The 25,562-nt window shown below is 47.3% G+C and overlaps 1 protein-coding gene across 1 annotated transcript in view; it reads left to right on the top strand.

Moving 5' to 3' along the window:
* Positions 1 to 1,356: 1,356 nt before the first annotated feature.
* The window catches only part of LOC128343945 (uncharacterized), a 40,245-nt gene continuing 16,039 nt past the window's right edge, over positions 1,357 to 25,562 (top strand). Inside the window, 10 exon segments of the mRNA XM_053293381.1 lie at positions 1,357 to 2,067; positions 4,386 to 4,481; positions 6,842 to 7,072; positions 8,433 to 8,455; positions 9,876 to 9,991; positions 11,015 to 11,047; positions 12,688 to 13,191; positions 19,514 to 20,037; positions 21,067 to 21,162; positions 24,040 to 24,270. Coding sequence (XP_053149356.1) covers positions 1,648 to 2,067; positions 4,386 to 4,481; positions 6,842 to 7,072; positions 8,433 to 8,455; positions 9,876 to 9,991; positions 11,015 to 11,047; positions 12,688 to 13,191; positions 19,514 to 20,037; positions 21,067 to 21,162; positions 24,040 to 24,270 — 2,274 coding nt within the window. The 5' untranslated portion in view covers positions 1,357 to 1,647.

Genomic DNA, 25,562 nt, shown 5'->3' with positions numbered 1-25,562 from the left:
ACTTAGGGTTGATATAAGCTGCCACTGGCCCCTGGGCCTTACAGTGAAGAGAGCATCTGGGCATGTGCAGAGTTTTCCAATTGAGAAACGATTGCCGAAAATCCACACATCCCTCTTAGATCAGGACAGGCATAAGGAGTACCAGTACGTGCTGGCACTCTCTGCGCACAAAAGGTGCTGATCCTTTCAAAACCCGCCACTGACTGTTCCAAATAATCCACATCTGGGGACCCATGTTTGGGAACCCCTGGATTAATCTGAAGGAGACCAGATTCCCCAGAAGCCATTTCTCAAGGTTAGCACTGGAGGAGACAAGACTACAGAGAGCATCTGGCATATGCAGAGTGCATATTTCCCAACGGAAAGCACTGTCGAAAATCCACATATCTCTCTTAGATCAAGGCAGGGGTATTTATTATTATTTTACATTTTATATCCCGCTCTTTGAACTCGGGTCTCCCCGGTCCTAGTCCAGCACTCTAACCACTACACCACGCTGGCTGGGGTAAGGAGCACCAGTATGTGCTGCTGACCTGGCCCTCACTGCCTACAACAACAGGCGCCGATCCTTCCAAAATCCCCCAAACCCAAGATCCCCCTCCAGTCCATGCACGGGATTTTGACTTCAACACAGTTTTGAGGAAGGTGTAGCATTTTCAAAAATGTAATTTGCAGCTAGCAAAATTGCACAATTGATTCGGCTTGCCCATGCTCCCCAAGCACAAGATGATTTTAATATTTTGAAGATAACGAATGACCTTTTACCAAAAAAATTTGCAAATATCTGGTACATAATTTTTTGAAATGTAGCTTAATTTCTCATTTAATAACCAAACCTTTAACAGCTGAATCTGTACCCAGGATAAAACATCTTAAATGACATTGCTCATAAGAGGACGTTACAGATGAATCTGTACCCAGGATAAGACATCTTAAACATAATTTTCAAAAATGTAATTTTTAATGTTTTGAAGATAATGAATTACGTTACTGCCCATGTTCCCAAAGCACCAAAATATTTTAATGCTTTGTTCAAAAAAAACCAACAACATTTAAAACATCTTAAACATTTTTAACAAACTTAAAAATCAGTTAAAAAAAAAACATTTAAAAACATCTTAAACATTTTTAACAATCTTAAACATCAGTTTTTAAAAAAAACATTTAAAACATCTTAATCATTATTTTTAATAATCTTAAACATTTAAAACATCATCAACATTAAACATAACATTGCTGCAAAAGTCTCTTCAAGGTATGGGCAACCGAGTGGCTACAAATGGGGACTGAGCGTGAGTAACGACACGGAAGTAGTAGCAAAATCTGAGCAAGATCACACTAGCGTGTCATTAAACCCTGCCGGGCCGGACTCATCGAGGGGCAGGGGAAAGTGTAAAGTGATACTACAACGGCCCCTTCTGAGTTCTCCTCGGGAAGAACAAAAGACCCACCACACCCCCTTCCCCTATTCTCTGCTTAACACTGAAAGCTGAGTCTTCTTATCACTTACAGGAAGCGGAATGCCCCAGTCTTAGGACTCCAGCGAAGAGCGGATTGGGTGGGTCGGGTGGAAGAAGGGACAAAGCGGGAACGAAAGCTCGCTGGCTTGGCCGCGCAGCCTGTTTGAATCGTGCTCGTGTCTGACCCATGGCCGCCCCCAGCCCCAGGAAGAAGCTTAGGTACGAAGCGACATGCCCTATTTGCATGGACTTTTTCACGGCGCCAGTCATCACAGGGTGCGGGCACAATTTCTGCCGAGCCTGCATCTCCCAGAGCTTGCGGGATTCACCGGGCAACCAAGCTGCCTGCCCTCAGTGCCGAGGGAGAGTGCAAGTGTGGGACCTGAAGCCAAACATTCAGCTGGGCAATGTGGCCGGCATAGTCAAAGAGTTAGAGGAGCAGGAGGAGGAAGAAGCGGGGAAGTGGCGGTTCTGTGAGACGCACCAGGAGCCCCTGAAGCTTTTCTGCAAAGATGATACAGCCCCCATCTGCGTGGAGTGTGACCGATCCGAGGAGCACTACCCTCACAATGTGGTTCCTTTGGAGGAGGCGACCCGGGAGTACCAGGTAGGGGTTTGCTGTTTCATGGGCTGAGAAATTACCAAGGGTCGTTTGAGAGGTTCCAGGGCGAGATTTGTGAGGAAGCTGCCTGCTTGGGTGTAAGAGAAGGGACTGAAATGGCCCCACCCTGAACTTCGGAGCGGAGGACTGAGATAAGTCCTTTAGGAAGGGCAGATGTTGTTGGACTTCAACTCCCATCATTCCTTGTGGAACATAGGAAGCTGCCATATACTGAGTCAGACCATTGGTCTATCTAGCTCAGTGTTGCCTTCACAGACTGGCAGAGGCTTCTCCAAGGTTGCAGGCAGGAATCTCTCTCAGCCCTATCTATCTGGAGAAGCCAGGGAGGGAACCTGAAACCTTCTGCTCTTCTCAGAGCAACTCCATCCCCTAAGGAGAATATCTTACAATGCTCACACATCAAGTCTCCCATTCATATGCAACCAGGGCAGACCCTGCTTAGCTAAGGGGACAAGTCATCCTTGCTACCACAAGACCAGCTCTCCTCTCTTAGTAAAGTGTGCCATCCAGTCAGTGTCGATTCCTGGCACCACAGAGCCCTGTGGTTGTCTTTGGTAGAATACAGGAGAGGTGTACCATTGCCATCTCCTGCACAGTATGAGATTATTCCTTTAAGCATCTTCCTATATCACTGCTGCCTTACCAGCAGGGATTCGAACTGGCAACCTCTGGCTTGCTAGTCGAGTCATTTCCCCTCTGTGCCATTAGGTGGCTTGGCTGGGGATGATGGGAGTTGAAGTTCAGCATCTGGGGACCCATGTCTGAGGACCCCTGTTTTAAGGCAATTGGAGAGAGTGGTAACCTACAGCCTTGAGGCCCGAGTCAGGAAAAGGAGTTTTAAGTTCTCCAAAAGCAGTTCACTATGAGCAGGGGCCACACATTTTGTTTCTATGCACTAGCCAAAACCCATTACTTACTAGCCAAACCATTGCTTATACGGACACCACCTCCTCCCCCAAGGTTTGTGGCCTCTGTGTGGTGTAGTAGTTAGATTGTTAGATTAGGACTGGCAAGACCCAGGTGCAAATTCTCACTTAGCCATGAAATTCACTGGGTGACTGCAGGCCAGTCACACATCTCAGCCTAACTTGCCTCACAGGGTTGTTGTGAGGCTAAATGTAACCATGTGCACTGCTTGGGGCTCTTTGGAGGAAGAGTGGGGTATAAAATACGTAAATAAATGCATGTGCAGAGCACTTGGGAAGTGGATGGGTGTGTTCCAGCTCACTGCTGCTGTTGCTTCCTGCAAAATCCCCAAAGCTAGGGAAATAAAACTACCTTCATTTTCTTTATGTACCTTAATCTTGGATTCAGATAAATACAGTGGAACAGGGGAGGGGAGAGGAATAGAAAAGTGGGTTCTTTCCTGTTATGTGGTGAGGTAGTTGCTTTCCCATCTGAACATTTCCTTTCCTCCAGGAAGAGTGATAAGGAAAAAATGCATTGTTCATATCCTTCTCATTAGGTTATTCCAGGAGGCACCAGTGGGGGCTTGTTCAAAAATCCAATGGGAAGAGAGAGAAATTATTCTTTCAGCCTTACCCCTACCCTTAGCCTTTTCCTGTTGCTCATTTCCTGTCGGCACTATTTATTTTATTTTATTTTACATTTATATTCCGCTCTTCCTCCAAGGAGCCCAGAGCAGTGTACATAGTTAAGTTTCTCCTCACAACAACCCCGTGAAGTAGGTTAGGCTGAGAGAGAAGTGACTGGCCCAGAGTCACCCAGCAAGTATCATGGCTGAATGGGGATTTGAACTCGGGTCTCAGGTCCATTTATTTATTTATTTATTTACTGGGGAGGGATTTTAGACAGAGAAAAATATTTTGGTTCCCTCTCCCCACCCTTTCCCTTCACATTTTTATACCGCCCAAAACTTAACGTTTTTGACCTTTATTGAAAGCTAGATTGCATTTTGGACATGCAGGTAGGTAAATCCAGACTGGAACTAGACCTAGTAACCATGCCTGTAAATGTGTTCATTATAATTAATGAATTGATAATTTTATGGTAATATCTTTGTATTATTAACAGCATAGAGGGTGGCTTACAAAAATTAAACCATGGCCCAATCTTTTTCTAGCCATACTGGGATACAAACTCAAAGGGATTTGATATTCTCATATTTATATGCTGCCCATTGCCCTGAGATCCCAGGGTAGTGGGCTTTGAGGCAGGAAGCAAGACTGTTGGATTAGGACTGGGATATCTCTGTTTTCCTTCCTCTCAGTGACAGTTTTAATGTTTCTAAATGCTAACTATCTAAACAGAAACCAAGCTGGAACATGGTGTTTTCTCTGCAGGATTGGGTTACTAGCAGCCTGGAGAATGTGAGGAAGGAGCGAGAGAGAATTCTCTCATTTAAAGCAGTATCGGAAGAAGCAAGCCAAGAATTAATTGTAAGTGTCACTATTAGTTGGGAGTGAAAGATAACCACAATCTGGAGACCTAGAATCTTGGATGTATGTACACATGCATTATTTCGACTCCACTTTTCATTTCTGAAAATAGCAAATTGATTACAAAACATTCCCAAAAACTACAATAAGAAGATTAAGATTCATGAACATAATATTCAGTAAAATACACACAGGAGGAAGAATTTTAAATTCACAGGGTTGCCCTGATCCTCAGGATCACTGGTCCCTCTAACAGGGATTCCCAGACATAGTTCACTACAACTCCCAGAATCCCCAGCTGCAGCGACCTTTGGCTGGGGTTTCTGGGAGTTGTAGTCAACAACATCTGGGAATCTCTGTTAGAGTGAACACTGCTCGGGATACCCAATATTTATAACAGTATTGCTACTTTTGAGTATGTGCCATTGAACCTAATGGGACTTATTAGTTTTAAGTAACCACCAGTGTTCCCTCTAACAGGGATTCCCAGGTGTTGTTGACTATAACTCCCAGAATCCCCAGCTGCAATGGCTTTTGCTTGGAGATTATGCAAGTTGTCAACAACATCTGGGAATCCTTGTTAGAGGGAACACTGGTAACCACATATAGAATTCGATTGCTGGGGATCTTGGAATGCCCCAAAAGGTTTTATCTACAACGTGAATCAAGGACTTTGTTAAGGCGGGGGGGATGAGACAGAAAATCTGCTGTGCAGGTGGCCCTTGTTGTCCGTGGGGTTTCTGTTCTTGGCTACAACCATGGATAATAAAACCACAGATAATGAGACCTTGAGGCTGTTCTCACGATTGGCCAAAATCGGGCTATGGGAGCCTAGCCCGATTTTGGCTGAGCGTGAGAACCACTGGGCTCGCAGGCAAGCCCGGTTTCTCCAAAGCGGGTGACCCGCTTTTGTAGCCCTCCCCTCAAACGGGGTTAGTGGAGCGAGTGTTCTGCTAACCCCATTTTTGTGATTGTGTATTGCCACACCGCGGCAACACCCGAGGAGTCACCCGCCAGGAGGCTGAAATAAGCCTCCTGGCCCTGGGGGTCTCTCCAGGATGTCCGCGCACTCATGCGGGGCATCCTGGACCTTCTGGGGGCCGTGCGGCCCCTGATCGCCGCAGACCCCGCTGGCTCTGTGACGGAGCCGGCAGTCGTGTGGGCAGCTGATCCAGCCATCCAGGGCTGCCGGCTTGATCGTCTGTGGGGAGAGCGGGCTAAGCCTGCTCTCCCCACAAAGCCCCTTCCGGCGAGTGTCACTGATTGTGAGACTCGCCTCCTTGAGTCAGTGGAAATTGGGGTGTGGGGGGTTGCTTAGGTTCCTCGAGGTCAAAAAGGGCAAAAAAGCAGGGAGGAGGCAGAAATAAGTGAAATAACATAATGTGCCATGCTCTCCAGGTCTCCGTCTGTCCAGTAATGCCCCCCACCAAACCTTCAGTTCTGCTGATTTTCTGTGAAAAATTGCATGGGGATTTTTTTAACAAAAGAGCCACAGAATGGCCCCGTTCAGCAAAATGGTGGCTTGGAGGTCGTTTCCAGCCATCTACGAACCTCAACTGGTGAATTTTCACTATTTTTGTATCCACGAATAATGAGTTCGGGTCTCCCAAATCTGGATAAATGAAACAGTGGGTAACATGTATTACAACTCTAACTTTCCTTAACTTTAGTTCTCTATGACAAATGACGACTCCTCAGCATATTCTTTTAAGACTGCAATCCGTGCACACTTACTTGGAAGTAAGACCCATTTACCTCAGTGGGACTTCCTTCTTAGTAAGCAGGCATAGGATCAAGCAGTAAAACATTCAGAGTATTTGCTTAACCAAGGTTTTCTTGTCAGCAGTAATGCAGCCATAGCCTTCCTAATGGCAAACCAAATAACCCTCCAACCATCTGTTATTTCAGATGGTTCCTTACTATACAATTTTACATTATTCGTCTGACCAATCAAAAAGACACAAAACATAAAATCTGTAGAATAGAAAGGTGGAGATTAGAGTGCTTGTTGCTTCTTTTAATTTTTAAGGGAGACCTGACTGTGAATTGAAACCATCTCGCACATTTCAGAGGCTGATCCAGGTTTGCCAAACAAACTTAGATTTTACCAACTGCAGACCTTTGGGGGCCCCTATAACATACCCACTTCCTTCCCCCCACTCCCAGCCTCAGTCCTTTTGCATACCTTCTAGCCTGAGGATGATTTTATAATCGGCATTACATCAGCTCCTTTCCAGTTCTCCGGTAATAGGCTGACTCTAGGGATAAGCTGCAATTTTTTTTCCAGAGACCAGCAGCTTGTGGCTTCTTGGTCTTACTGCGTGAGATGCTCCTGTCCTATTTCCATACGCTTGTTACAGAAGCAAACAAAAGCAGAGAAGATGAAGATAGCGGTTGAGTTCAGACAACTACGCCTGTTCCTGAAGACACAAGAGAAACATTTCCTGGCCCAGATGGAAGAGCTGGAGGAGGAGATGAAAAGGAAAAGAGCTGCACACCTGAGTGAACTCTCAGAGGAGCTCTCCTCTCTTGAAGGAACTATCCGGGAGATGAAAAAGGAATGTCAGCAGCCAGCAGATGACCTGTTGCAGGTAAGATGGCAGAAATGGCTCAGGCTGCTCTCCAAGGAAGGCTTGGCTCCAGATCTTTGTGTGCCTAGGAAGTGAAGGGGCTCCATTTATGGTACTGGTGGTAAATGGTTTCTTCTGTACAGAAGCATCCAAGAGGAATAGGACAGTGTATTCTTCACATTGGGACCAAACCACATTTAACACAGGAGATCTCTGATTGGATCTCACAACCAACCTTTTTCCTAAGAACAGTTTTGTGGCCCCTTGATTCAGATTGAACCCATAGCATGGGGAGGAAAGGAATTTAATTTTCCCTCCTGTATAACTCTGCGATGAACGGCATTGGGGAAAACCTTCAAAGTGAGAGCCATCTCTCACTGTGCTGACCTCACAATGATGTGCTTTCCTCAATGCTGGGAGGGCCCTTTACTAGAGATGGGGCCCTCTCTTAAGAGCCCTGTGGGGAAAGTGCTGGGAAGAGCTACACTTCCCAGCACTCTATGCCTGCCTGCCAAAATATTTCAGGGGCTCGAGGACTGTTTCCTTTAAAGGAGTACTCCGCATCCCTGACGCTGGGCACAGCCTCTGCCCAGTGGCAACAGTCATCTTAGCATAGTGCCAGGAGGATTGTGCAGAATATTCAGCATTGGCTGAAACTTCACACAGGCTCAATCAGCAGTTAGTCAGGGAGGTGGAAATGCATCACAAAATTGGGCTACCCTCTCTTCCCTGGGCCCTGATCACATCAGGGTAACATCATTAAGAGGTTATCGTACCCTCTTTGAACATTTCCTTGCCCTGAAAGAGAGGACTAAATGACTGTTCCAGATGGAAGTGAGTTAAATACAAAGAAAGTGATCTATGGTAGGAGTTGACCAACACTTGTTTGTGATTCAGTGCATTACCCAGGTGCTTCTCATTTGGCTCCCGGATACAGACAGCTGAGATGCAACTCTGGCTTGCACAATAGAAAGCAGGCAAAGGTCTCTTTAAGTCCCTCCTCCCATGGTCATGCAGCAGGGCTCAAGTTCCTTCTTTCCTTCAACATGTAAGCAGAGAAAACTGAGTGCCTGATCTCTGCTGCTGAATCGAATGCAGGGAGGGACGGTGGATGCGAGTCTCTGAGGAGTCTTTGGAAGACTTTCTTGCACATGAGATGTTTCACTTCACACTTCAGGCGAGGAATGTTTCGTTTCTTTGTTTTGGTCAATATATTCACTCTCTCCCTCAACAGCTACATTATTTCAAGTAGACCTCTTTGCACATGGTTCAATGGCGTCGCCAGGATCCACTTTGCCTGATGACTTCATTAAACCATAACCATTTTCTTCACACTGTGACAGGCACTGAATTCCCCCTTCTTTTCCTCTCTTCCTTCTAGGATTTTAGAAGCACCTTGGAGAGGTAAGTGGACTCCACCTTTTCTCTTCATGCCTTATGATGTTGAAAAGGGTCTAGTCTTTAAAATGTGCACCAAACAGCACCGTTCCTCCCCGAACCCCGCTCATGGGGAAAGAACTACAGACTTCACGTTTTCCATGTTTCACAGATAATAGAGGGACACTCCACATTTGTAACACCTCCATTCTTGGCTCAGGTCTCGTTGGCTGATATGCTAACTAATTAAGCACTTGCATAACGAGCAAAGTTGTATTAGCATAAGATTATTACATCGTTTGGCTCAAAAATAGGGATTTGTGCAAAAAAAGTTCCCTTTAAAATAAATGAGTTATGCCAAGATGGCACAACTGTTGTGTAAGTGCAAGTGTTCATGCGATAGTACAACACGAATCTAAATCGTAATCTCCAGACTAAGCACAAGTCACTAGCACAACAGCTTTGTGCAAGCAGTCTGGATGTTGGCCACTGTCCCCTTTCCTGCAGCTGAACTCTGTTGAAGGTCATGTCCTTTGTTGAGAAATGGACACTGAGGAGTTAATACGCTTTCTATGGAACCTGTGCAGCCAAGATCTCTGGGAACAAATCTGCAACGTTCTTTATCTCTGGATGTTCTTATTTCTCTGTGTAAACTGCTCTGAGCCATTTTTGGAAGGGTGGTATAGTGAATGAATAAATAAATAAGGGGCAAGGGGACAATTCTAAAGGAATAGTTTATATTCTATTGTTGTGGAAATGTGGGGAGGAAGCTAGTTCCTCTGACACAGATTTTTCCTCATGGATCTATGGTCTTGGAGATTCAGGCAGGTTTATCTATAAAGAATTTGGGAGTATAATGGAAGCTGGCCAAGTCTGACCTTGATTCAGTCATGAGTTGCTAGCAGTGTTCTCTGTAACAGGGGATTCTGGGAGTTGTAGTCAACAACATCTGGGAATCCCTGTTAGTGGGAACACTAGGTCTATGGCCATTTGTATACTTTAGACAGAGGAGAAGGGGCACCTGGAAGAGGCAGTCCTAATTCATGAAATTAAGGAATTCTCGAAAACTAGCCAACCCCGCACAGAGCATCTGTGCACTCTTTGGGGCTGGCGGTTACCTCTCCCCCCCGTTCTGCTCCAGTCTCTGCTTCCGGGCCCAGCCACCTCTCCTCCCCACTGCCACTTCTGTGCCCCCCCTCCCACTTTCTTTCCTCCCTCCTGGGCCTTGCCTCCGCAGCTGGGCTGGGCTTGCCACCTCTGGCCTCCATGGCTGGGCCGCCGCTGCGGCAACCAATCCTCCTGGGTACGCCTCAGCCAATCAGGCGCATCCGCCGCCCAGCCAATCAGCTAGGCTCTGGGACGCACATTCTAGGGCACACTCAGGAGAATTAATATAATAGATTCTGGACTGGATGGATGGCAGACTAACATTCTTCCTTTCAAACAGTGGTGAAGAGGAGCGACTTGATGATCTACCCGCCTTTCCTCCTGCTCTGAAGTGGAGGATGTGGGAGTGCCATGAAATAACTCCCTTCCTGAAGGGCATCACGAAACAATTCAAAGGTAAAGAGCAACTGCTGCAGGGATTATATGTTGAAACTTAAGCTTTGCCTAGAAGTGCTCATGGAAGTCTTTAAGCTGTCTGCAATGTTAGCAGATGTAGTGGTTAGACTGCTGGACTAGGACCGGGGAGACCCGAGTTCAAATCCCCATTCAGCCCTGATACTTGCTGGGTGACTCTGGGCCAGTCACTTCTCTCTCAGCCTAACCTACTCCACAGGGTTGTTGTGAGGATAAACTCAAGTATGTAGTACACCGCTCTGGGCTCCTTGGAGGAAGAGCGGGATATAAAATGTAAAAAATAAAACATAAATAAAATAAATAAGAGTTAATAACCAGCATTTTGTATTTTGTTCGGAAACGTATTGGCAGCTAGTACAATTCTTTCAAAATCAGTGCTATATGGTCCCTTTCGATTGACCCGGAAACCAATCTGGCTGCCGCATTCTGTACCAGTTTTAGTTTCTGAACTATGTACAAAGGCAGCCCCCTGTAGAGTGCATTCCAGTAGTCAAGCCTAGAGGTTATCAGCATGTGCACCACTGTGTCAAGGTCATTTAGCTCCAGAAATTGACATAGCTGGTGTATCAGGCGAAGCTGATAAAAAGCACTACTGCCTCAACCTAAGAAACCAAAGAGAGTTTGGGATCCAGGAACACTCCCAGGCTGTGTACCTGAGCTTTCAGGGGAAGTGTAACCGCTTCCAGAACAGGTATATCTAAACCATCTTTCGGGTCCCGACCCCCTATAGTCAGTACCTCTATCTTATTTGGATTCAGCTTTAGTTTGTTATCCCTCACCCAGCCCATTATTTACACAGTGAAATATATTTATTTTGCCTGGAAAATTGGCAGCCAGTGTAGTTCTTTTAAAATAGGAATAATACAGTCTTTGAATGTTTTAAACTGTGTTAAATTTTGTTGTGTTCATCTTTGTGAACCACCTAGAGCCTTTGGAGTCAGGCAGTATATAAATAATAGTCTGTGTGATGGTGTGCTTCTTCATCTGTCCCTTTTCTTTTCCCAGACAATCTGGTATCCAGACTTCAGCTACAGAAAGGTACATTTTGGGCACAGGTGAAAGATCACACTCTAGGGAGGGAGGGAGGGGGCATGTGCTACTGCTCTCTGCTTGTGTTCCATTGGAGCTCTACATTTTGGCCCTCGGGTTCTGGAATTATTAATAGTAGGTAATGGAGGGTGGGGAGAATGAGAAAGGAGTTCCTTGCCTCTCTCTATTAACTTCTCTTGTTTTTTAAATATAATCATTTGGCTGAAGAACACTATAACTGCTCTTCTGGATTAGTTATCGTACCACAAGTGGTATCAGCATGGGGTCTTGCATGGAAGGAAGGGGGTGAGAGGATCGACCCCTTCTAGGATAATGGGGTAAATGACTTGCTACTTCTGGGTGTTGCACAACTGATGGGTCTGCACTGACACTATTCCCAGTCTACACCACATAACTGGGTGGTTGCTCCTCATTACTGAGGTGCTTTGGTAGACCACACATTTTGTTAAATGCTTAGTTTGGTCTTGCCAGGGGCGTAACTACCATTAGGCAAGGGGAGACAGTTGTCTCGGGGCCCCGCTGCCTCAAGGGGGCCCCCCAAAGGCATGTCACATGACTCCCCACCCACCTGTGTTGCACCCTCTCTGAATTAATATTGAGTCTCTTGGAGATCAGCAGTCGCAGAGAGTAAAAAAAGGGTTAACTTTTCTTCTAGCCCTATTTGATGTGAGGGTGAGTGCACTATATATTGTGAAGTGTGTGTGTGTGTGTGTGTGTGTGTGTGTGTGTGTGTATCAGCGAGGGGCCCGTTTTAAAATCTTGTCTCTGGGCCCACTCCAACCTTGCTACGCCCCTGGGTCTTGGTATCCTTGAGGTTAGGGCTGGTGAACAGCTGTAGGAAGCCCACTTGGGACTGGATCTGTGGTGCTGGGCGGGGGGAGGAGGCTTTAGCCCGTTGCCCCTGCTGTGCTTGCAACCCACATACCACCATCATCCCACTAGCTGCCACTTACTGTGCAAAACCACCCTGGAGTCTTCAGATAAAGGGCAGTATAAAAATATGAACATTGGGGCAATGGGGATTGTGGGGTTAGGTTCCCGGAGGCGGCGACAGTACCTTAGGTTCCCGGTAGCCGCTGCTGTGCAGCGAGGGTGGCTTTGGAGGTGGGTGCAGCAGAAGGGATGGTAGTGGAGGCAGCAGCAGGAACTCCTCCCTCCCCGCCTGCCTCCCATATGACTGCGCGGGCCAGTCTGCAGCCCATTCCAGGCCTCGTGTGTGTGTCGTCCCCCCCCCCCCCGTGTGCTCAAAGAGGCCCGAAGTGGCCTGCAGACCCATTTGGGAGGCAGACAGGGAGGGAGAAGGAGTCCCCTCTGCTGCTTCTGCCACCATGCCCATTGCACAGCGACAGTTTTAAGAGGTGCTGCTGCTGCCTGCACGGCCACCCCTGACCCGGTCGGGTGCCTATTCCCTGACTGCAGATAGGCAAAATCACGAGTGTTGAACCCGCGATAACGAGGTTTGCCTGTATAAATCCCTTTTCTTTTCCACCTGCTTGCCTCCCTCCCTCAATTTCCTTTCCCCAAATGGCGGAATATACATATTTTAAATCAATAGAATGCTTCTGGTTACAAGTCCCTCTCTCAGCTGATTCTGCTTCTCCTTCCTCTTCTCCCCCCAACCCCAATAGCAAATGTGACTCTGGATCCAGACACAGCTCACCCTCGACTCAAGCTGTCTGCGGATTCCAAAAGCATAAGATGGGGAGACGAAAGGCAGGAGCTGCCTAACAATCCGGAGAGATTCACCGTGTCTCCTTGTGTGCTGGGATGTGGGGGATTCACAGCCGGCAGACATTTCTGGGAAGTCAGTGTGGGAAGTGCAGAAGGATGGGCGGTGGGAGTTGCCAGAACATCTGTCTGTAGAAAGCTAGATCATCATGGGGAAGGAATCTGGGCTGTGGAGAAGTGGGCAGGTCAGTACAGGGCTTTTGGCCACCCTGTTCCATTCTCTCTGTCCCTGAGTAGAGAGCCCGGGAGGATCCGTGTGACTGTGAACTATGAAGGGGGTCGTGTGGCCTTCTTTGATGCCGATTCAGCGGTCCCCATCTACACATACTCGGCCCCATTCGCTGGAGAGAAGCTTTTCCCTTTCTTTTCTGTGTATTATAAATCTCACTTGGCACTCTCTCCCTGAGGCAGTCAAAAGGTGGTGACATACCTACATAAACTCTCTATGGTTGCGAATCTAGGAATAAACCTATTTAAACTTCAATAAAAATAGCTATGAACACAGTTTGGGACATTTTAGTATGACAAAAGTGCATTTGTGTTGAATCTTTCTCTTCCTGTTCTTGTGTCTTATGTCAGACACAAATGCATATTTCTACACAAACCCTCCTCTGGGGGAAACTGGGTGGTGGTGTATAATAGATGCTATCTCATTACCTCTGTACAGCAGCCCTTTGAGGAGATATAGTAGGCCAAGAGTTACTGATTTGCCAAAGGGCACATCATTTGCTTCATGGCCAAAGATTTGTACCTAGACTTTCCCATCCTAACACTGCTACCAAGCCATTTCAGTTACCATGGATCTGTTTGCTGCAGAACTGTGGAATTGTGAAGGCAGCTAGCATTTGATGAGGAACCACCTATAATAGCAGAGGACCGCAACAATCACCCCTGTTGCTGAAGAACCCCTTGTAACAAGGGAAGCACACAGCAATGCTCCGGTTGCTGAACATTCTGCCATACAAAAAGCAGACAGTGTTAATTAGGGATGTGCACGATATTTATCGGCGCCGGCGGGGGTAGGGCTTTAAGGGCGGGGGAGAGTGTACTCACCCCCCCGCCGCGTTTCCCCCGCCGGCGCTCTCCGAATTTGAAGCCCCTCGGGGCGGCAGCGTTCCTCCTTGCCGCCCCGTTTGCCCCCTCGGCCGGAAGTGGCCGGAAGTTCCAAGCGCGCGTGCGCCCGTCGTGCGCGCGCACGCGCGCTCGGAACTTCCGGCCACTTCCGGCCGAGGGGGCAAACGGGGCGGCAAGGAGGAACGCTGCCGCCCCGAGGGGCTTCAAATTCGGAGAGCGCCGGCGGGGGAAACGCGGCGGGGGGGGTGAGTACACTCTCCCCCGCCCTTAAAGCCCTACCCCCGCCGGCGCCGAATCACCGAATCTGCCCCGACACCCGAAACGTTTCGGCGGCCTTTTCAATGGCTGCCGAAACGTTTCGGGCACAAGCCTAGTGTTAATGCTAGCCTGGCTCCTCAATATTATCTTGTAACAATGGAAGAGCAGAACGATGTCCCAGTTGCTGAAGAGCCTCCAACATTTCACATAAATTTCTCTCATTTTGATGATTCCCCCTTTTAGAAGCATACCTCTTACTAAGTACACATCCATGAATTGTTTATCACCTTTGCTGGTGAAATGGACGTGCACAAAATTGTTGAAGTTTTTGTTCTCAAAGGCAAAAAGCCTGCATATCCTTACAAAATATTCTTACAAGAATGTGCTTTAAAAATCTTCAAGGGCCTTTTGTAGTTGGTCCAATTTGACCAGAGCATGGAGACAGACTTGCTATTGGGTAAATTTATTGTGCCTTTGTGTAATGTGTTTCTACTTTTTTAGATCTTGTTTTTTAATTATTCTGACCACTTGCTGTTGCTGCTTAGATTTATGTATTTTTAATTGCTTCCTGGGACTGGGCAGTGGGCGCCACCCACAATAATTGTAGCTGAGAAAGATGCTCTGTCTTAAGACACTTGTATCAGTCCATTTTATTTATTTTTGGATTGTGCCTTTTTTCTTTTGCATAGACAAAGGAGGATGTGATGCATGACTCTTTGTGAGAAGCACAGAGCTATGCCACTCATGATGCTGCACAGACCTATGCCACTCATAACCCCCATCTGCACACAATTGAGACCTGGGCCATGGCATCTTCTTTACACAGGTGTTGTGCCTTCTCACATATCCATCACCCCAGCCCTCTTGGGGCACAAGTGTCTTAACACAAGATACTACAAGGAAATGCACAGCCAATTTTGGAAACAAAAACCCATTTTTTACACTGTTATTTTCCCATAAGCTTCAATGCTATTTACAGGTGAAACGTGGAAAATTAGAATATCGTGCAAAAGTCCATTAATTTCAGTAATGCAAATTAAAAGGTGAAACTGATATATGAGACAGACACATTACATGCAAAGCGAGATAAGTCAAGCCTTAAATTTGTTATAATTGTGTTGATCATGGCATACAGCTCATGAAAACCCCAAATCCACAATCCCAGAAAATTAGAATATTACATGGAACCAAGAAGACAAGGATTGTAGAATAGAACAATATCGGACCTCTGAAAAGTATAAGCATGCATATGTATCCAGTACTTGGTTTGGGCCCCTTTTGCAGCAATTACTGCCTCAATGCGGCGTGGCATGGATGCTATCAGCCTGTGGCACAGATGAGGTGTTATGGAAGACCAGGATGCTTCATTAGCGGCCTTCAGCTCTTCTGCATTGTTTGGTCTCATGTCTCTCATCCTTCTCTTGGCAATGCCCCATAGATTCTCTATGGGGTCAGGTCGGGCGAGTTTGCTGGCCAATCAAGCACAGTACACTGTATACTTTTCAGAGGTCCGATATTGTTCTATTCTACAATCCTTGTCTTCTTGGTTCCATGTAATATTCTAATTTTCTGGGATTGTGGATTTGGGGTTTTCATGAGCTGTACGCCATGATCATGCCCAGAACGTCCGAGAACGATACGGCCGCAGAGACACGGCGGCCATGTTGGCTCCCAAAGCGAAAGGAGGAGAAGCGGGGACCGGGGAAGGCAGAGGCGGCAGCGGTGGGGCCGGCCGTGCTGCTGAAGCGGCCGTATGGAGCCTGGCGGCCATGAGGCAGAAGAGTCCAAAAGGTGGCTGAGGTTTGGATGGCTGCGGCGGCGAGTGGGGCCCATGGCCGCGGTGGGGCGACGGTTGGTGGTTGCCGGGCCGGCCCAGCAGTGGAAGGGCAGCCCACAGTGGGCCCCGATACCAGGGGCTGAAGGTGGGAATGGGGGGAGCGGTGGCTGTCCGGCAGCTGCCCACAACGACGAACAAGTGGTGGTAGCGGCCACGGCAGGCCGCGTGGCGTGGCGGGCCCACTACAGCCGGCATCGGACCCAGTCGCCGCCTCCTGCTGCTGCTTCGCCGCCGCTTCCAAAGTAAACTGTTTGCCGCCTGGGAGGAGGAGCGGCAGGCTGGTAAGAAAAAAAATTAAAAATGCGGGGGGGGGGGAGAAAGGGCAGGGGGAAGGGGCAAGAGGGAGTGGGGCGGGGGGCAAGAGGGAGTGGGGCAGGGGGAGGGGCAAGGGCAAGAGGGAGTGGGGCAGGGGGGTGGGTCAAGGGCAAGAGGGGGGTGGGGGCGGGCCAAGGGCAAGAGGGAGTGGGGGGGAGGGCCAAGGGCAAGAGGGAGTGGGGAGGGGGAGGGGCAAGAGGGAGTGGGGGAGGGGAAAGGGGCAAGAGGGACTGGGACAGGAGGGTGAGAGGGAGGGGAGGGTGAGAGAGAGGGGTGGAAGGGGGAGGGAGGGCAAGAGATTGGGGTGGGAGGGAGGGGAAGAGAGGCAAGAGTGTGGGGCCAGAGGTGGCGGTGGGCCCAGCCAGGTGGAGGAGAGGGGGAAAACGTAACCCAACTAGCGCCCATTATTTTAACGGGCTTAAAAATACTAGTAACCTATAAAGCCCTAAATAGCTTAGGTCCACAGTACTTAAGAGAGCGTCTTCTTCTGCATGATCCCCATCGTCCACTACGTTCATCAGGGGAGGCTCGTCTGTGGCTACCTTCATGTCGTTTGGTGGCCACCCAGGGACGGGCCTTCTCTGTTGTCGCCCCAAGACTTTAGAACGCACTTCCCGTGGGAATAAGAGTCTCCCCATCTCTAGTGGCTTTTAAAAGGGGTCTAAAGACTTATCTTTTTACCCAAGCTTTTTAACTTTTTAACTTTTAACTTTTTAATTTTTTAAACTTTTGATTATTATTTGTTTTAAATTGTTTTTAGTATTTGTTTGTTGTGAACTGCCCTGAGACCTTGGGTTAGGGCGGTATAAAAATGTGCTAAATAAATAAATAAATAGCTGCAGTAACAATGTGTGTAGTGCCATAAGTCTGCACATTACATATTTGGCAACAAACCAAGATTTGTAACCACTTTTTTTTAAAATCAGCCTTTTGGCAAAGGGAAGAATTTAGTGGTGAGTCCGAACCGGTCCGGCGGCCATTCTAAGGAATGGCCGAACTGCCGGACCGGTTCGGCTCTTGGTGGTTCGGGTCCGGGTGGGGGGTATTACTTTAAGGGCGGGAGGGCTTGCTTACCCCTCCCGCCTCTTCGGCCCCCTCCAGCGCCCGTATTTAACTTAAAAGCGGGGCGCTGGAAACCAGCCGCCCCCCCGAGCAGATTAACAATTAAGGGTGCCCCTGCCGTCACCCGCCCGCCCGCCAGCCAGCCCTCCCTCCCAGCTGCCCGGAGGCCCGGTCTACCCGGGTCTGGCGGGTAGACCGGGCCTCCGATCGCCGGAGGCCCGGTCTACCCGGCCCGGCAGGGTAGACCGGGCCTCCGGCGATCGGAGGCCCGGTCTACCCGGCCTTTTCCTGGCGGGTAGACCGGGCCTCCGATCGCCGGAGGCCCGGTCTACCCAGCCCTTTCCCGGCGGGTAGACCGGGCCTCCGATCGCCGGAGGCCCGGTCTACCCGGCCCGGCAGGGTAGACCGGGCCTCCGGCAATCGGAGGCCCGGTCTACCCGGCCTTTTCCCGGCGGGTAGACCGGGCCTCCGGCGTCCTTTGTGGTGCGCGCATGCGCGCGCGCGCAAAGTGCCTTCAGTCTTCTGGAGGCCTTGCTAATGAGGAGCTCCGTTCGGTAGCTCCTCTCGTTTACTTCAAGCATTGGGTAAGGACACACTCGGGCGGGCGGGCAGCTGGGAGGGAGGGCTGGCTGGCTGGCTGGCAGGCGGGCGACGGCAGGGGCACCCTTAATTGTTAATCTGCTCGGGGGGGCGGCTGGTTTCCAGCGCCCCGCTTTTAAGTTAAATACGAGTGCTGGAGGGGGCCGAAGAGGCGGGAGTGGTAAGCAAGCCCCCTCCCGCCCTAAAAGAAAGGGCCCCCCGTCGGTGCCGGTCCGGACTGGGCCGGACCGTGCACATCCCTAGAAGAATTTTTCTGTCTTCAGACTTCATGATTATACAATACAACGTGGAGATAGTGTTCTCTCTAACAGGAATTTCCAGAAGTTGTTGACTACAACCCCTAGTATCCCCAAGGTCATTGCAGCTGAGGATACTGGGAGTTGTAGTCAACAACATCTGGTAATTCCTGTTATTTTTTATTTTTACATTTATATTCTGCTCTTCCTCCAAGGAGCTCAAATCACATTTTTTTTTAATCCTCACAACAATCCTGTGAGGTAGGTTAGGTTGAGAGATACAGGATTGGCCCAGAGTCACCCAGTGAGTTTCATGGTTGAATGGGGATTCGAACTCTGGTCTTCCCCGGTCCTAGTCCAACCACTACACTATGCTGGCACTGTTAGAGGAAACACTGCTTGGGGAGTTTTAGACTTGGCTACAAGTTTCAAAATCTTTTCGGCATAGGACATATGACCAAACTGCTGTGACAGACACTTAAGAAAACCTATAGGGCCACAATGTGTGAGATAGTTTCCATACATAATTCACTGCAGATGCATCTCAACACTTTTGGGGTGTGTGTGTCGGGGGGGGGATCGTTCCAGCTTATGCACTCATGAAATTGCCCTCCTCTTGCCTCTTGAACGCAACAGCGACAAGAATAAAACAGCATCTCATGGATGGTGGCAGAAACGCAGAGCAGCCTCCAGATTCACGACACTTCTCTTTTTCTTAGGTTCAATATCATCAGTTTCTTGAATATTTAATTCCAGATAGTTATTCAGGACCGAGTGGTTTGTCAGTCTCTACAAATTCAGGACAGGCAGCTAGAATATTACACACTGGAAGAATGTCCACGATCCTGGAATTTTTTAAAAACAGAAATAGTTTTAAGCTGTAAGTAATTTTAATAGGAAGAGTTTTACGCTATAGCTAAATGCTATAGCAGTCCTATTAGCTTTTAGCACTGCTACTTACCAGAGGCTCTCGGTCAAATTCGAGCTGTCTGCAAACAGCTGAAGAGCCGATAGGACTGCGAGAGCCGCTCAATGCCTGTTCACAGGATTCTTTAGCTCCCTTGTCCAAATGGCGGCGCGCATGGCCAGAGGGGCTCAAAAGGTGCGGCCGCCTTATGCTCCCTAGCAAATCTGTCCAATCACGCATACATAACAAGGAGCTGATCCTTCGAGCATCCCCCCATTGCTTCTTCCAAATCCAAGTTCGCCCTCCATGCATGCGATTTTGACCTGCCTAAGGCCGTTTTGAGGGCTGCCTGCTCCGTTCCCGCCGGGAAAGACCACCGACGGACCCCGCTCCCTTCTCCAATTCTCTGCCCAGCCTCCAAATGTGATCCTTATCAGCACTGGCAGGAAGAGGATCGCCCAGTCCTGGATCAGAAATGGGTGGGAGAGAGGAAACGGAAGCTGGAGGCACGCGGCACAGCCTGTTTGAATCGTGCGGCGGCCGAGCCATGGCTGCTCCCAGGAAAAAACTTAAAGTCGAAGTGACTTGCTCCGTTTGCAAGGAGCTTTTTGTAGACCCGGTATTAACCGCGTGTGGGCACAATTTTTGCCGGCTCTGCATTTCCCAGTGCTGGGGGGATTCGCCTTCAGAGGCTACTTGCCCTCAGTGCCGAGAGAGCATCCCGCAGACGGGACTGAAGCCAAACAGGCAACTTGCTAATGTGGCTGCGATCATCGAAGAGCTGAGTGTGCAGCCGAAGGAGCAAGAAGCAGGAAGGTGGAGAGTCTGCGAGAGGCACCAGGAGCCCCGGAAGCTTTTCTGCAAGGAGGACGAAGCCCCCATCTGCGTGGTGTGCGACCGATCCAAGCAGCACCGAGAGCACAACGTGCTTCCTGTGCAGGAGGCTGCCCAGGAGTACCAGGTAGGAACTTCTTTTTGTGGCATGGAGGGAAGCAATACTGGCGTGTCCTTTGAGAGGCGCTTGGGCAGGATTGAAGGGAAAATGGAGTGCTGGGCTTGAAAAGGGAATGAAATGACCCCACCCTGAGCTTCCAGCCTCGGAGCAGGAATTTAAGGGATCAGAGAGCGACTGTCCCATCCTTGAAACCCAGCTCAGGAAAAGAAGGTTAAAACTCTCCGCAAAGAGTTCCCCTGGAGTTTGGACAGGCAGGTAGGCAAACCCAGACCACGACTGGATCTAGTACCCTCACCAGGCAATGAATTTATTGTAACTTCTCAGTATTGATTTATTATAATAGTAATGCTTCTCCATTATTAAAATAATAAAGACTGCCAATTACAGAAATTAACATGTGACCCAAATCTGAATACAAACTCAAGGTAATTTGAGACAGACTTTTTCCTCACAACATCATGTAGTGGGCTATGATGTAAGGTAATGTGTGTCCTGGACTCCTGACAACCACAGAGCTCTGTGGTTTTCTTTGGTAGAATACAGGAGGGGTTTGCCATTGCCGCCTCCTGTGCAGTATGAGATTGTGCCTTTCAGCATCTTTCTATATCGCTGCTGCCTAATATGTGTGTTTACCAGCGGGGATTTGAACCGGCAACCTCTGGCTTGCTAGTCAAGTCATTTCCCTGCTGTGCCATTATTTGGCTGAGCAAGCAACAACTTTGTCTGTCTCTGTCTTCCTTCCTCACATTTTTAGTATGTATGAATACTAAATGTCTAAACAGAAACCAAGCTGGAATGTTTATTTGTTTATTTGTTTATTTTTTACATTTATATCCCACTCTTCCTCCAAGGAGCCCAGAGCAGTGTACTACATACTTGAGTTTCTCCTCACAACAACCCTGTGAGGTAGATTAGGCTGAGAGAGAAGTGACTGGCCCAGAGTCACCCAGCAAGTATCGTGGCTGAATGGGGATTTGAACTCGGGTCTCCCCGGTCCTAGTCCAGCACTCTAACCACTGCACAACTTCTTTTCAGGGTTGGCTCCATAGCAGCCTGGAAAATGTGAGGAAGAAGAGAGAGAAAATTCTGGAATATAAAGTGAAATCTCAAACAGCAAGTGAAAAGCTGCTTGTAAGTGCCACTATTAGATGGGAACATGTGAGAACCATAAGCTGGTAAATGGAATTCAGGGAGTCCCCAACTTACAAATGGGTTGTGTTCCAAACATTTGTTTGTAAGTTGGATGCACATAACTCAGAATGCATGGAGTTGCTATGAGGAACAGTTTGGTTGTACAGGTGTCCCTCTTCACTCGCGGTTCCAGCAACCATGATTTCATGTATCCGATTGGTCTTAGAGACCCAGTTTCTTTATCCGCAGTGCAAAAATAAGCTAGAATTTGCCCATTTGCAGTTCTCATAGAGATAAGACTTCATTATTTGCAGTTTGTATATTTATTTATTATTTATCTATGTATTTATTTATTCGATTTTTATACTGCCCTTCCAAAATGGCTCAGTGCGGTTTACAATTAAAACAGAAACCGTTAAAATCAACAACAATTAAAACAGAAATATAAATATAACATCAATTAACAAGTAAAACATCACAAAAAACAAGTAAACCATCAGAACAATTAAAAAACCCTGAAAACCAGGTTATAGCATTAAAACTAATTAAAAACCCTGGAAGGCCAGGCCAAACACATAGGTTTTGAGGGCTCTCCTGAAAGCCAATAACTAATTCAAATTACGGATTTCTGCAGGGGGTGCATTCCACAGCCCAGGAGCAGCTACAGAGAAGGCCCACCTCTGAGTCGTCACCAAATGAACTGGTGGTAACTATAGGTATTCACACCTATAGGGAACTATAGGTGAATAAGGAGTGCCACCATGAATGTGGTGAATAATGAGGGCCACCTGTATGTGTGAACTGGCATTTGTAAGTTGGGGATTTCATTAATTTAATTAGCTGTGAAGCTTTTTGTAAGTCAGGTGTTTGAGTTGGGGGGGTGCCTGTTTAACATATAGGTGCCCTCTGTTATCCAAGGTCCAGGGACCCATAGTTTTGTGTATCTGCAGTTGTGTATATGCAGTTGGGCAATTTAGACCTGACTTCTTATCCACAGTTTTAAAAATAGGCAGAATTAGCCTACTTGTGGTACCTGGGTGGCTGGAAGTGACTTCTGATTACATTTCTGGCCACCATTCTGCAGCATGGAGCCATTTTGTGGCTCTTTAAAAAATCCTGCTTTTTTGTGTGGGAAATCAGAAGAATTGGGTGGGTTGTGGGGGCATTGCTGGAACCACGGATAGCATGATATAGTATTTTATTTCTGTCTCCTCCCTGCATTTTTTTTAGCCCTTTTTAAAGCTCAAGGAACCTAACCCCTAAATTCCTATTGACTCAAGGTTTCGTTATCTGAGGTTATAGATCAGAACAGTACCTCCACAAATAATGAGGGTCACCTGTATATTTATTTCTATTCCACATTTCACTTCTGAAAATAACAAACTGATTCATGGGGGGGGGGACTAGTAAAAGAAAATTCAGATTTTAAGTGTTTTCAGTAAAATGCACCCATGAAGATGAATTCTAAATTCACGGGGCAGCCCTGTTTCTCAGGACATCCGTTATTTATAATGGCAATCCTACTTGTAAATATGTGTTAACGACTGGGACCTATTAGTTCGAGGGCTCTCAGAATGGCCCCAAACATATTACCCACAAAGTGAATAAAAGACTTTGTTTAAATAGAGAGCAACAACTATATTCCAGTGTTTTCGTTCTCTATGGTAAATTACTCCTCACTATATTCCTTTAAGATAGCAATCCTACGCACACATACATGGGAGTAAGATCAATTTACCTCAGCAGGGCTTACTTCTGAGTAAACAGACATAAGCTCAGACAGTAAAATACACTTGGCATGGAAACTACAGCTGGTGAAGAATGTAGCAGTCTGACTGGGATAACCTGAAGAGACCGTATAATATTGATCTTAGAAGAACTGCACTGCCTGCTGACATGTTTCTGAGGAAAATGCAAAGTGCTGGTTATTACCTACAACGCCTTTGACAGCTTGGGACCAGGGTATTTAAGAGAGCACCTCCTTTGTCAGGAACCCTCCTGCCTATTAAGATCTGGGGGTCAGGTAATGGCTACCACTGTCTTGTTTGGTGGTGGGTACTTGTGACCAAGCCTTCTCTGTGTCTGGCCGGAGCACTGGAATGTACTCCCTGTTAAAATCAGAGTTTCTCAATCTCTGGCTGTTCTTAAGAAGGTGCTTAAGATGCACCTGATTTCTTGGGATTTTAATTGGTTTGATATCATAATTGTGTTCATAATTTTTTTTAATATTTCTTATATTTTATGTGCTCCACCTGTAGATGCACATGTCAGGCAGTGTAGATACATGATAAATAAATTAATTCCGGAATGAATTAAAACAGTCAACACTTGCTTGACAAAGGCTCTTCTGTTGGGAAGGCTATGGCAACGTTACTGCTAATAAGCCAAAAATTCTTACAAAGATCTGTTTTAATTTCAAAAGCTTGTAAAATTTTAAGTTACTAACCTACCAAAAGTCACAAAGTATAGAATCTAAAGATGGTGTCTGAAGGATTTTTAAAACTTATGTTTACCAAAAGAGCCCTGGCCTGTATGTGTATTGAAACCATGCCATATACTTCAGAGACCGATCCAAGTAGGCAAAACAAAATTTAGATTTTACCAACTGCAGTAAAAGACTGCAGTTGGCTTAGACTACTGTGGTTTCTATAATGTTAACCCTAACCCTTTCCCACCCCCAGTCTAGTCCTCTTGCAGGCCGCCTAGTCTGGGGATGATGTTAAGATCTGCATTATGTTGACTACTTTTCAGTCTTCCAGCATGTAGGCTGATTTTTGGGATAACCTGCATTTGTTTTTTTAGCAGACCAGCAGCTTGTGGGATTCTTGGTCTCAATGGTTGAAATGCTCAGCTCCTCTTCCCATATGCTTGTTACAGAAACAAACCAAAGCAGAGAAGCTGAAGGTAGTGGCTGAGTTCAACCAACTTCACTTGTTTCTGGAGACACAACAAAAATGTTTGGTGGCTCAGTTGGAAGAGGTGGAGAAGGAGATTGAAAGAAAAAGAGCTGCTGACATGAACAAACTCTCGGAGGAGCTCTCCTCTCTTGAAAAGACCATCCAGGAGATGGAGCAGCAGTGTCAGCTGCCAGCAGGCGAACAGTTGCAGGTAAGACAGAGCAGAAAGGACCCAGGTTGCTCAGCAGGGGAGGCTCTGATCCAGAATTCTGTGTACCTAGGAAGTGAAAGGGCTCAGTGGGTGGTGGTAACTGGTTTCCTATGTACTGGAGCTGCCAAGGGGAATAGGAAAGCATATTCCCAATAGGATCAAACAAAATATAATGCAGGAGATCTGGGACTTCTTCTCCTAAAAGCAGTTGTGGGGCCCCTTTGATTACGACAGAACTGATAGGATGGAGAGGAGGAGGGAGATTTAAAACTTGCCCTCTAGAACTCTGCTGTTAAATGCAGAAAGGAAAACATGCAGGTATAGTCTTGGGGTTGTATATCTTCTCCTTTTGCAGCCATGAGTAGCTGGGGGATGGGAGATGCATCAAGGTATTGGGGCTAACCTCCCTTCCTCTGTGTTGTGGCTCAGATTCTAATTTCCCTATTCCTATGACAACTCTTAGTGGATGGGGGGATACATTGGGTTAACATTATTAAGAGGTTATCCTATCTGTGTCTATTTCCTTGCACTAAATTTATCTGAGAGACTATGCCAGAAGGAAGTGAATGGAATACAGAAAAAGTGGCCAATGGTATTGGTTCTCTAGAGAGAGATTTGTCTCCCATTTTCACAACACTAGAATTGGGGGTCATTCCATGAAACTGATAAACCAGAAAATTTAGGACTGACAAAAGCAAATACTTTTTTGTACAGCAGAAAATTAATCTCTGAAATTCTCTGCCACAGAATGTGGTGATAGCCACCAGTCTGGAAGGCTTTCAAAGGGGCTTCGAGAAATTAATGGAGGACAGGTCCAGTGCTTGCTGTAACAGGGATTCTCAGATGTTGTTGACTACAACTTCCATCACACCCAGCCAATGGCCATTGCAACAGGGGATGATGGGAGTTGTAGTCAATAGCTGGGAATTTCTCTGTTACAGAGAACACAGACCTATCAATAGCTATAGGCTACCTCTTGGATTCAGAGTCAGGATACCTCTGAAAAACAGTTGCAGGGGGAGCAACAGCAGGAGAGGAGAGATAGCAGCAGCAGCAGCAGCAGCAGCAGCAACTTGCAAAGGGTGTGCTAATATCATGTCAGGGTGTGCTTTTCCTGAATTGTTGCAGCAGCAACACCACCTAGGACCCAGTTTTTGTCAATATATTCACTCTTTGCTTCAACAGCTATGTTGTTTTAAGTACACCTGGCATTGTATAAAAATAGCTCCACTGCCCTATGACTCTATTGAACCATAAAGCTTTTCTTCACACTGAATTCTCTCTTCTTTTCT

The sequence above is a fragment of the Hemicordylus capensis genome, chromosome 2 (assembly GCF_027244095.1).
Source record: "Hemicordylus capensis ecotype Gifberg chromosome 2, rHemCap1.1.pri, whole genome shotgun sequence".
Classification (NCBI taxonomy): domain Eukaryota; kingdom Metazoa; phylum Chordata; class Lepidosauria; order Squamata; family Cordylidae; genus Hemicordylus; species Hemicordylus capensis.
The sequence above is the reverse complement of the archived record's forward strand: the minus strand, read 5'-3'. Positions and strand labels throughout refer to the sequence as shown.